This window comes from Salmo salar, chromosome 15 (assembly GCF_965601325.2).
Source record: "Salmo salar chromosome 15, fSalSal1, whole genome shotgun sequence".
Taxonomy (NCBI): Eukaryota; Metazoa; Chordata; class Actinopteri; order Salmoniformes; family Salmonidae; genus Salmo; species Salmo salar.
In genome coordinates this window covers 101,182,164-101,194,301 of record NC_138305.1, presented here as the reverse complement: position 1 = coordinate 101,194,301, position 12,138 = coordinate 101,182,164, and the positions used below count along the sequence as shown (strand labels likewise).

Genomic DNA, 12,138 nt, shown 5'->3' with positions numbered 1-12,138 from the left:
GTGTGTCTCCCAGGTGGCTAGTGCCAAACTTTAAACGACACTTTTTATGGATATCTTTAAGAAATGGCTTTCTTCTTGCCACTCTTCCATAAAGGCCAGATTTGTGCAGTATACGACTGATTGTTGTCCTATGGACAGAGTCTCCCACCTCAGCTGTAGATCTCTGCAGTTCATCCAGAGTGATCATGGGCCTCTTGGCTGCATCTCTGATCAGTCTTCTCCTTGTATGAGCTGAAAGTTTAGAGGGACGGCCGGGTCTTCGTAAATTTGCAGTGGTCTGATACTCCTTCCATTTCAATATTATCGCTTGCACAGTGTTCCTTGGGATGTTTAAAGCTTGGGAAATCTTTTTGTATCCAAATCCGGCTTTAAACTTCTCCACAACAGTATCTCGGACTTGCCTGGTGTGTTCCTTGTTCTTCATGATGCTCTCTGCGCTTTAAACGGACCTCTGAGACTATCACAGAGCAGGTGCATTTATACGGAGACTTGATTAGACACAGGTGGATTCTATTTATCATCATTAGTCATTTAGGTCAACATTGGATCATTCAGAGATCCTCACTGAACTTCTGGAGAGAGTTTGCTGCACTGAAAGTAAAGGGGCTGAATAATTTTGCACGGCCAATTTTTCAGTTTTTTATTTGTTAAAAAAGTTTGAAATATCCAATAAATTTCGTTCCACTTCATAATTGTGTCCCACTTGTTGTTGATTCTTCACAAAAAAATTACAGTTTTATATCTTTATGTTTGAAGCCTGAAATGTGGCAAAAGGTCGAAAAGTTCAAGGGGGCCAAATACTTTCGCAAGGCACTGTATATATATATATATATACACACACACACATACACACAGTTGAAGTCGGAAGTTTACTTACACTGAGGTTGGAGTCATTAAAATCGTTTTTCAACCACTCCACAAATTTCTTGTTAACAAACTATAGTTTTGGCAGGTCAGTTAGGACATCTACTTTGTGCATGAGACAAGTAATTTTTCTAACAATTGTTTACAGACAGATTATTTCACTTATAATTCACTGTGTCACAATTCCAGTGGGTCAGAAGTTTACATACACTTAGTTGACTGTGCCTTTAAACAGCTTGGAAAATTCCAGAAAATGATGTCATGGCTTTAGAAGCTTCTGATAGGCTAGTTGACATCATTTGAGTCAATTGGAGGTGTACCTGTGGATGTATTTCAAGGCCTACCTTCAAACTCAGTGCCTCTTTGCTTGACATCATGGGAAAATCAAAAGAAATCAGCCAAGACTTCAGAAAACATATTGTCGACCTCCACAAGTCTGGTTCATCCTTGGGTGCAATTTCCAAACGCCTAAAGGTACCATGTTCATCTGTACAAACAATAGTACACAAGTATAAACACCATGGGACCACACAGCCGTCATACCGCTCAGGAAGGAGACACATTCTGTCTCCTAGAGATGAACGTACTTTGGTGCGAAAAGTTCAAATCAATCCCAGAACAACAGCAAATGACCGTGTGAAGATGCTGGAGGAAACAGATACAAAATAATCTATATCCACAGTAAAACGAGTCCTATATCGACATAAACTGAAAGGCTGCTCAGCAAGGAAGAAGCCACTGCTCCAAAACCGCCCTAAAGAAAACAGACTACGATTTACAACTGCACATGGTGACAAAGATCATCCTTTTTGGAGAAATGATCTGGTCTGATGAACCAAAAATATAACCTTTTGGCCATAATTATTATGTTTATTATGTTTGGAGGAAAAAGGGGGAGGCTTGCAAGTCGACGAACACCATCCCAAACCGTGAAGCACGGTGGTGGCAGCATCATGTCGTGGGGGTGCTTTGCTGCAGGAGGGACTGGTGCACTTCACAAAATATATGGCATCATGAGGTAGGAAACTAATGTGGCTATATTGAAGCAACATCTCAAGACATCAGTCAGGAAGTTAAAGCTTGGTCGCAAATGGGTCTTTCAAATGGACAATGACCCCAAGCAAAGTTGTGGCAAAATGGCTTAAGGACAACAAAGTCAAGGTATTGGAGTGGCCATCACAAAGGCCTGACCTCAATCCTATAGAAAATGTGTGGGCAGAACTGAAAAAGCGTGTGTGAGCAAGGAGGCCTACAAACTTGACTCAGTTACACTAGCTCTGTCAGGAGGAATGGGCCAGAATTCACCCAACTTATTGTGGGAAGCTTGTGGAATGCTACCCAAAACGTTTGACCCAAGTTAAACAATTTAAAGGCAATGCTACCAAATACTAATTGACTGTATGTAAACTTCTGACCCACTGGGAATGTGATGAAAGAAATAAAAGCTGAAATAAATCATTCTCTCTATTATTATTCTGACATTTCACATTCTTAAAATAAAGTGGTGATCCTAACTGACCAAAGACAGGGAATTTTTACTAGGATTAAATGTCAGGAATTGTGAAACACTGAGTTTAAATGTTTTTGGATGAGGTGTATGTAAAAATCAGACTTAAACTGTGTATATATTTATTTATAAAAATAATAAAATCAGAACTTAGTCGGATCTCAGTTTACTGTTGAGAGTTAGAATAGTAGAATACACCAGGTGCAATCAGTCACTGACAGTCACACAATTAGCTCATGTCAGCTACATTTTTTTTGGATTGGTAAGTTAGTTCAGCGGCCAGCAATTTAAACTTGTCGTAATCATGGTCAAATTACCGACCACAGGGCCACCATTGATTTTGTTAGTCACTCCCACTCAGATATCATATTAAAAACTGCAAAAATTTCTCTCCACCTTATGGCAAAATGTGTAGAATTGCATGAAATTAGTTGTTGTAACATTGAAAAATTTTCATGGCGGTGGCAACAAGCTTAGGTCCCCCAAAAGGCTAGAGCTAGCTCTGACTGTGTGGGTGTGGATGTGGGTACACAGACTCGCAAGCCACTGCGACCCTTCATGAGGAATTCCCATCTTTTGTGGCCCCCTCCCCCATCAAAGTTGCCTATCCCTGCTATAGGCTTTATGAAGTGTTGATGGAGCCTTGAAAGTTGAAGTTAGTTTAAAGTGGGACATTTTTTATGTTATTTCTCTCTGTCTGCCAGTGGATTCAGAACCCCCCTTGAAAAAACTGTTATGAGTGATTCTGAATGACTTCTAAAACATCTATGTGGGCTTTATAAAGTGTTTAAGGAAACTTTGAAAGTTGTAGTTTAGTTTAAAGTGGGACTTTTTATATATTATTTTATGTTCCAGTGGACGGGGCGCCCCAGTCGTCTCCGGTGGGCAGGTGGAGGTTCTTCATCAACCAGACCATCAGACACAGAGACTCCACGTCCAACCAGGGAGGAGCGTCCACCCCTCCACCTCTCTCGACCGGCGAGGTCAGGGTGCCTCAGTCTACAGACACTGACAGAGGTACAGTAACAGGATGACACCTGGGTCTGGGCTAACAGTCATTTAACACTGGGCAGTCATACCCTTTTCACACTACCAAGCCCTCCTGAAAACCAGTAGGGGTTGAAATATTTTCTGAATTGTCTTGTGCAGTTAGTGTCCTGCTCCATTAATGGGCTATGCACTGTACAGAACATGTACATTTTCTAACACAGTTCCAGCAACTAGGGTGGAAGCGTAACCAGGCCAGCGTAGTACGGATGGGCTCTGCTCAGTAGTGTGAAGAGGGTACATTCTGCTGTGTTTGGTTCTGTCTGTTGAGTAACACCAACTAACCCTCTGTACCTCCTCTCTCTGGTCTGCTTTGATTGGTCGACATACTCTAGAGTGGGATGGAGGATCCCAGAGATCGGACTCCTCCTTTGCTGAAATGGTTTCCTCTCCTCCTATCTGCCCCACCTCCACCTTGTGTGCCCTGGCCTCTGCCTCCTCCCCCCCTGCCTCCACCTGCGTCTCCACCGTTTCTACCCCTGCCTCCATGTCTGCCCCCCCAGCCACTGCTGCCCCCACTCCTGACACGACTGCCTCTGCTGCCTCTGACAGAAGTGTTTCTGACCTGGCTTCTACTAGTGCAGCTGTTGCCTCAGTCCTACACCCAGTCCCCGCTGCCTCAGCTGGCCTAGACCTGCAGGCTTCCATCCACCAAACTTCCAGTACAACCACAGCAACATCCTCCATTCCAACCCATGTCCCAAACACCGCTACCAACCTCCCAGTCCCTGCCATGGTAGCTGCTTCTGCCACCATTGCTCCCTCTACCACAGGCTGTCTAACTGAAGCTCTGACCTGCTCCATGGCGAGCCAGGACCAAGGACCAAGCCTGGGGGATGTAGTAATGATGGCAGCCCCAGGGCAGTGTGTGTCTGGAGGGGGCCACTCATCCACCGGCTCCATCAACCCTCCAGTGGCTGTGGCTACAGCTGTGGCCTCTCCTCCTGCCAGCCATGCAGGTCTGGAGCAGCAGCAAAACACTCTGCCTCAGATTCAGTGCATGTCAGCTCAGCCTCAGGCTGTGCCTCAGATTCAGTGCATGGCAGCCCAGCCTCAGGCTCTGCCTCAGATTCAGTGCACGTCAGCCCAGCCTCAGGCTCTGCCTCAGATTCAGTGCAAGGCAGCCCAGCCTCAGGCTCTGCCTCAGATTCAGTGCATGGCAGCCCAGCCTCAAGCTCTGCCTCAGGCCCAGGTCCAGTTACAACAGCAGCTCCAGACAATGCAACAGCAGCAACAGCAACAACAAAACCTGCAGGCTGTGCAACTCCAACAGGTACAGCAACAACAGCAAGTGTACCAAGAGCAGATACAACTGCAGCAGCAGCAGCAGCAACAAGCATTGCAAAAATCTATTGAACAGTTGCAGATGCTGCAACAGCAACAACTACAGCCACAACAACAACATCAACAACAACAGCAGCAGCAGCAGTCTCAGCTACATTTACAGCCCCAGCTCAGTCAGACAAAGCCACTACAAAAACAGTGTATGTCCCTGCAACCACAGACAGAGATGTTGCCACTGGCACTACAACAACAGATACAGCAACTGCCTGTCCAAATGCAGAACACACAGTGCAACACACAGTTACACATGCAACAGCCACAGCTACACCAGTTACCACCACAACAACAACACCAGTTACCACCACAACAACAACAACAGCCACAGCTACACCAGTTACCACCACAACAACAGCCACAGCTACACCAGTTACCAACACAACAACAACAGCCACAGCTACACCAGTTACCACCACAACAACAGCCACAGCTACACCAGTTACCAACACAACAACAACAGCCACAGCTACACCAGTTACCACCACAACAACAACAACAACAGCTACACCAGTTACCACCACAACAACTACAACAACAGCTACACCAGTTACCAACACAACAACAACAACAACAACAACAACAACAGCTACACCAGTTACCACCACAACAACAACAACAACAGCTACACCAGTTACCAACACAACACACAACAACAACAACAACAACAGCTACACCAGTTACCACCACAACAACAACAACAACAGCTACACCAGTTACCAACACAACAACAACAACAACAACAACAGCTACACCAGTTACCACCACAACAACAACAACAACAGCCACACCAGTTACCACCACAACAACAGCTACACCAGTTACCACCACAACAACAACAGCCACACCAGTTACCACCACAACAACAGCCACACCAGTTACCACCACAACAACAACCACAGCTACACCAGTTACCACCACAACAACAGCAACAGGCAGCGATTGACCTGCAGCAACAGCAACAGTTAGGTCTGGAACAGGCACTAGATATTCAGCAGCAACAGGAAATGCTCCAACAACAACAGTCTTTTATGGCTGGAACTGCCATACAGGGAGATGTGTTACAGCAGCAACCTACGCTGCTAGCCCAGTCAGTGAACCAACAGTATGTCCAACAACAACCAGTACAGCTACTAAACATGGCACTGGTGAAACAACAGCAACAAGAGGTTAACCCTCAGCAGAAGCATCAGGTGCCCCAGCAGGAGCAGCCGTCGTTCCAACAGTCAGAGTGGGAGCTGTCTACATGGGAGGCCATTGTGACCGAGGATAAAGTCAGTCACTCTGCCCCTCTACACCACTCCTCAGACTCCACTCTGCCACTCAACATTAACACAACCTCCGATGCCCCCCTACACCCCCTCTCCCTCACCCTGACACCCTCCCCGGTCCAACCATCCTCTGTGGCTGAGTCGGACAGCGAGGGTCCTCCCAAAATCGAGTTTGTAGACAACCGCATTAAGACTCTGGATGAAAAGCTGAGGAACTTGTTGTATCAGGAGTATAGTAGTGGGGCAGCTGTGACGGGGGGAGCTGCTGTGGTTTCTACCGCAGGTCCCACCGCAGTGTCAGCAGCCTCCACATCGGCAGGAGGGGTCAAATCCTCGGAGCCGCCCTCGCTCCATCCCTCCTCCTTCCCTACTCCTGCCTCCTCCTCCTCAGACACCTCTCCTCATTCCCCCTCCTCCACCACCTCCTCCACCACCTCCCGCTCCTCCTCTACCTCTCCTGACCTGGAGAGGGGGAGAGGAGTGGGGGAGGAGGCTCCTCCAACAGACCCGGTGGAGCAGCAGCCCGCCCCGTCTCTTTCCTCCGCCTCCCCCCCTTCCTCTCCCCTGGCCCTGCCACATGGACACTCTGCCGGGCCCCCGCCTATCCCTGGAGAACCCACCGTTCTTGTAAGTGAGGTGCACATATCTGAATAGTGTTTGATTGACTTCTTCCTGAAACATTTAGTAAAGATCACTGCTTTGATTGCCTTGTTGTTATAAATTGATAGATACATGTATTTTTCGATGCTATGGTTCTTGTAATGTGCTTATGATATTTCAGTATCTCTCCTTTTCTCTCTGAGTGTCTCAACCATTACCCCCATGGCTGCAGCCACTCTTACCTTATCGCTGTGTTACCTATCCCCTCCAGGCTGCCCCCTCTCACTCTGACACCAGTACCCCAGGAGAAGTCACTACGTGGCCCCCCAATCTGCACCCCATCCCCCTGGGCCATGGACCGCCACAGCATAATGCAGGAGGTGGATATTTTGGCCTAAACCTGACATGTCCTAGTATCAGAAATCCCGTTAGCAAGAAATCCTGGACTCGCAAATTCAAAAGCTGGGCATGCAAACTGCGCCACTCCGCCAGCTTGTTCAAGAAGCCCAGAGTCAAGCAAGGTAGCGTGTTTATAGAGAGAGAGAGAGAGAGAGAGAGAGGTTGAATGGGGTGTTTGTTGGTGGGGGTGTTTATCTAAAATACAAATGTTGTCTAGTTACGTTTAGTGTAATTCTGTTTAGTGTAACATACAGTGGGGAAAAAAGTATTTGATCCCCTGCTGATTTTGTACGTTTGCCCACTTACAAAGAAATGTTCAGTCTATAATTTTAATGGTAGGTTTATTTGAACAGTGAGAGACAGAATAACAACAACAAAATCCAGAAAACGCATGTCAAAAATGTTATAAATTGATTTGCATTTTAATGAGTGAAATAAGTATTTGACCCCTCTGCAAAACATGACTTAGTACTTGGTGGCAAAACCCTTGTTGGCAATCACAGAGGTCAGACGTTTCTTGTAGTTGGCCACCAGGTTGCACACATCTCAGGAGGGATTTTGTCCCACTCCTCTTTGCAGATCTTCTCCAAGTCATTAAGGTTTCGAGGCTGATGTTTGGCAACTCGAACCGTCAGCTCCCTCTACAGATTTTCTATGGGATTAAGGTCTGGAGACTGGCAAGGCCACACCAGGACCTTAATGTGCTTCTTCTTGAGCCACTCCTTTGTTGCCTTGGCTGTGTGTTTTGGGTCATTGTCATGCTGGAATACCCATCCACGACCCATTTTCAATGCCCTGGCTGAGGGAAGGAGGTTCTCACCCAAGATTTGACAGTACATGGCCCCGTCAAATGATGCGGTGAAGTTGTCCTGTCCCCTTAGCAGAAAAACACCCCCAAAGCATAATGTTTCCACCTCCATGTTTGACGGTGGAGATGGTGTTCTTGGGGTCATAGGCAGCATTCCTCCTCCTCCAAACACGGCGAGTTGAGTTGATGCCAAAGAGCTCCATTTTGGTCTCATCTGACTACAACATTTTCACCAGTTGTCCTCTGAATCATTCAGATGTTCATTGGCAAACTTCAGACGGGCATGTATATGTATTCTTGAGCAGGGGGACCTTGCGGGCGCTGCAGGATTTCAGTCCTTCACGGCGTAGTGTGTTACCAATTGTTTTCTTGGTGACTATGGTCCCAGCTGCCTTGAGATCATTGACAAGATCATCCCGTGTAGTTCTGGGCTGATTCCTCACCGTTCTCATGCTCATTGCAACTCCACGAGGTGAGATCTTGCATGGAGCCCCAGGCCGAGGGATATTGACAGTTCTTTTGTGTTTCTTCCATTTGTGAATAATCGCACCAAATGTTGTCACCTTCTCACCAAGCTGCTTGGCGATGGTCTTGTAGCTCATTCCAGCCTTGTGTAGGTCTACAATCTTGTCCCTGACATCCTTGGAGAGCTCTTTGGCCTTGGCCATGGTGGAGAGTTTGGAATCTGATTGATTGATTGCTTCTGTGGACAGGTGTCTTTTATACAGGTAACAAGCTGCGGTTAGGAGCACACCCTTTAAGAGTGTGCTCCTAATCTCAGCTCGTTACCTGTATAAAAGACACCTGGGAGCCAGAAATCTTTCTGATTGAGAGGGGGTCAAATACTTATTTCCCTTATTAAAATGCAAATCAATTTATAACATTTTTGACATGCGTTTTTCTCGATATTTTTGTTGTTATTCTGTCTCTCACTGTTCAAATAAACCTACCATTAAAATTATAGACTGATCATTTCTTTGTCAGTGGGCAAACGTACAAAATCAGCAGGGGATCAAATACTTTTTTCCCCACTGTAGTTGTGTAATTTCTGCTAATCTTATCCTGACAGGAATGATTATTTCTTTGTTATTTTTTAACTAATCTTTTGGTAATAAGTAACTGTAGTCTTATATTTTTCTTGTATTTCTATTGTTATGCGATTGTCTTTGTTATATAGTGTCGGTGTTGACGATATCGCTACATGACACATCACTCTTGTGTTTTGAATTGTTTTGTTTTGCAGAATGGCTTAACTGCATTATTTGGCAATCTTTTTTGTTTGCATGAGGGGGGTTCTTCACCCTGCCTGGGCCTGCATGAGGGGGGTTCTTCACCCTGCCTGGGCCTGCATGAGGGGGGTTCTTCACCCTGCCTGGGCCTGCATGAGGGGGGTTCTTCACCCTGCCTGGGCCTGCATGAGGGGGGTTCTTCACCCTGCCTGGGCCTGCATGAGGGGGGTTCTTCACCCTGCCTGGGCCTGCATGAGGGGGGTTCTTCACCCTGCCTGGGCCTGCATGAGGGGGGTTCTTCACCCTGCCTGGGCCTGCATGAGGGGGGTTCTTCACCCTGCCTGGGCCTGCATGAGGGGGGTTCTTCACCCTGCCTGGGCCTGCATGAGGGGGGTTCTTCACCCTGCCTGGGCCTGCATGAGGGGGGTTACTCACCCTGCCTGGGCCTGCATGAGGGGGGTTACTCACCCTGCCTGGGCCTGCATGAGGGGGGTTATTTATCCTGCCTGGGCCTGCATGAGGGGGGTTACTCACCCTGCCTGGGCCTGCATGAGGGGGGTTACTCACCCTGCCTGGGCCTGCATGAGGGGGGTTACTCACCCTTCCTGGGCCTGCATGAGGGGGGTTACTCACCCTTCCTGGGCCTGCATGAGGGGGGTTACTCACCCTTCCTGGGCCTGCATTAAACCAGAATAATGTAGAAAAGAAGAGAGAAGAAAGAGAGAGATGGGGGATAAAATCAAACTTTATTTGTCACATGCACTGAATACAACAAGTGTAGTACTTACCGTGAAATGCTTACTTACAAGCCCTTAACTAACAGTGAAGTTCTAGAAGAGTTAAGAAAATAAAAAGTAATAATAAAAAGTAACACAATAAGAATAACAATAACGAGGCAATATACAGGGGGTACCGATACTGAGTCAATGTGCGGGGGTACAGGCTAGTTGAGGTAATTTGTACATGTAGGTAGGGGTGAAGTGACTATGCAAAGATAATAAACCTCGAGCAGCAGCAGTGTACAAAAAGAAATGGAGAGGCGGGTTGTCAATGTAAATAATCCGGTGGCCATTTGATGAATTGTTCAGCAGTCTTATGGCTTGGGGGTAGAAGCTGTTAAGCAGCCTTTTGGTCCAAGCCTTGGCGCTCCGGTACCGCTTGCCGTGCGGTAGCAGAGAAAACAGTCTATGACTTGGGTGACTGGAGTCTTTGACACTTTTTGGGGCTTTCCTTTGACACTGCCTAGTATATAGGTCCTGGATGGCAGGAAGCTTGGCCCCAGTGATGTACTGGGAGGAGGAGGAGGAGGAGACAAGGGGAGAGTGTAGGAAGAAAGAGAGAGATTGAGGGGTGAGGAGGAGGAGAGAAGAGGAGAGTGTAGGAAGAAAGAGAGAGATTGAGGGGTGAGGAGGAGGAGAGAAGAGGAGAGTGTAGGAAGAAAGAGAGAGATGGGGTGATGAGGAGAAGGAGAGAAGAGGAGAGTGTAGGAGGAAAGGGAGAGATGAGGAGGAGGAGTGAAGAGGAGAGTGTAGGAAGAAAGAGAGAGATGGGGGGATGAGGAGGAGGAGGAGAGTGTAGGAAGAAAGAGAGAGATTGAGGGGTGAGGAGGAGGAGGAGGAGAGAAGGGGAGAGTGTAGGAAGAAGGAGAGAGATGGGGGATGAGGAGGAGGAGAGTGTAGGAAGAAAGAGAGAGATGGGGGAGAGGAGGAGGAGAGAAGAGGAGAGTGTAGGAAGAAAGAGAAAGGGGGGGTGAGGAGAAGGAGAGAAGGGGAGAGTGTAGGAAGAAAGAAAGGGGGGATGAGGAGGAGGAGAGAAGGGGAGAGTGTAGGAAGAAAGAGAAAGGGGGTTGAGGAGGAGGAGAGTGTAGGAAGAAAGAGAGAGATGGGGATGAGGAGGAGGAGGAGAGAAGAGGAGAGTGTAGGAAGAAAGAGAGAGATGGGGTTGAGGAGGAGAGTGTAGGAAGAAAGAGAGAGATGGGGATGAGGAGGAGGAGGAGAGAAGAGGAGAGTGTAGGAAGAAAGAGAGAGATGGGGTTGAGGAGGAGAGTGTAGGAAGAAAGAGAGAGATGAAGAGGAGAGTGTAGGAAGAAAGAGAGAGATGGGGTTGAGGAGGAGGAGAGAAGAGGAGAGTGTAGGAAGAAAGAGAGAGATTGAGGGGTGAGGAGGAGGAGAGAAGAGGAGAGTGTAGGAAGAAAGAGAGAGATGGGGTGATGAGGAGAAGGAGAGAAGAGGAGAGTGTAGGAAGAAAGAGAGAGATGGGGTTGAGGAGGAGGAGAGAAGAGGAGAGTGTAGGAAGAAAGAGAGAGATGGGGTTGAGGAGGAGGAGGAGAGTGTAGGAAGAAAGAGAAAGGGGGGATGAGGAGGAGGAGAGTGAAGGAAGAAAGAGATGGGCAGTATAAGGAGGCTGATGATGAGTTTACATCTGTAACTTTGGAGATCAGAATTGAACCTGGCTGCTTGCTGCACCCAGGATATGAGAGCATTAGACCCCTTTATGACCCCCACCAGCCCCGCCACACCCCCACTCTGCCCCCACTCTGCTCTCAGAGGGTAAAGGCCACTGCACACTGCTCAGTCAGTGCCCACCACATAGCAACCACGCACTGCTCTACGCTTCACCTGCTCAGACTGAGCATCTCACACTTTGAGTGCTCACTCACACTTGGCAAATGTCATGACAATCACCCCATTAGAAATGCAATACATTATGCAATGCTTTATAAATGAGTCAATTGCTTGCCAGTATGTTCTGTATGTAATATCCTAGATTATAGTGACATCATAATTGACTATACATTGTTCAGTGCAGCGTTTAGAAGCAACTACCTATTCCCTTTCTTTCTTACCTGCATAGGCTTTTACAAGGCCGTCATTGTAAATAAGAATTAGCTCTTAACTGACTTGCCTAGTTAAATAAAGGTTAAATAAAAAGAAAACAAATAATAAAATATAAGGCTGAGCCAATAAACCACATTGTTTTAGAAGACTGCTATGCTTGCATGTATTAGTGTGTTCCACTGTAGTTTAGTTATATGTGAATGTTTATTGTAGATATAGCATGAACATACAGCACGTT

General features: G+C 47.1%; 1 protein-coding gene across 1 annotated transcript in view; it reads left to right on the top strand.

Annotated features, from left to right (window-relative positions):
• LOC106572720 (uncharacterized) overlaps positions 1-12,138 on the top strand; it is a 108,231-nt gene that overhangs the window by 82,685 nt on the left and 13,408 nt on the right. The window contains 4 exon segments of the mRNA XM_082962223.1: positions 3,227-3,388; positions 3,754-4,403; positions 4,405-6,654; positions 6,899-7,148. Coding sequence (XP_082818349.1) covers positions 3,227-3,388; positions 3,754-4,403; positions 4,405-6,654; positions 6,899-7,148 — 3,312 coding nt within the window.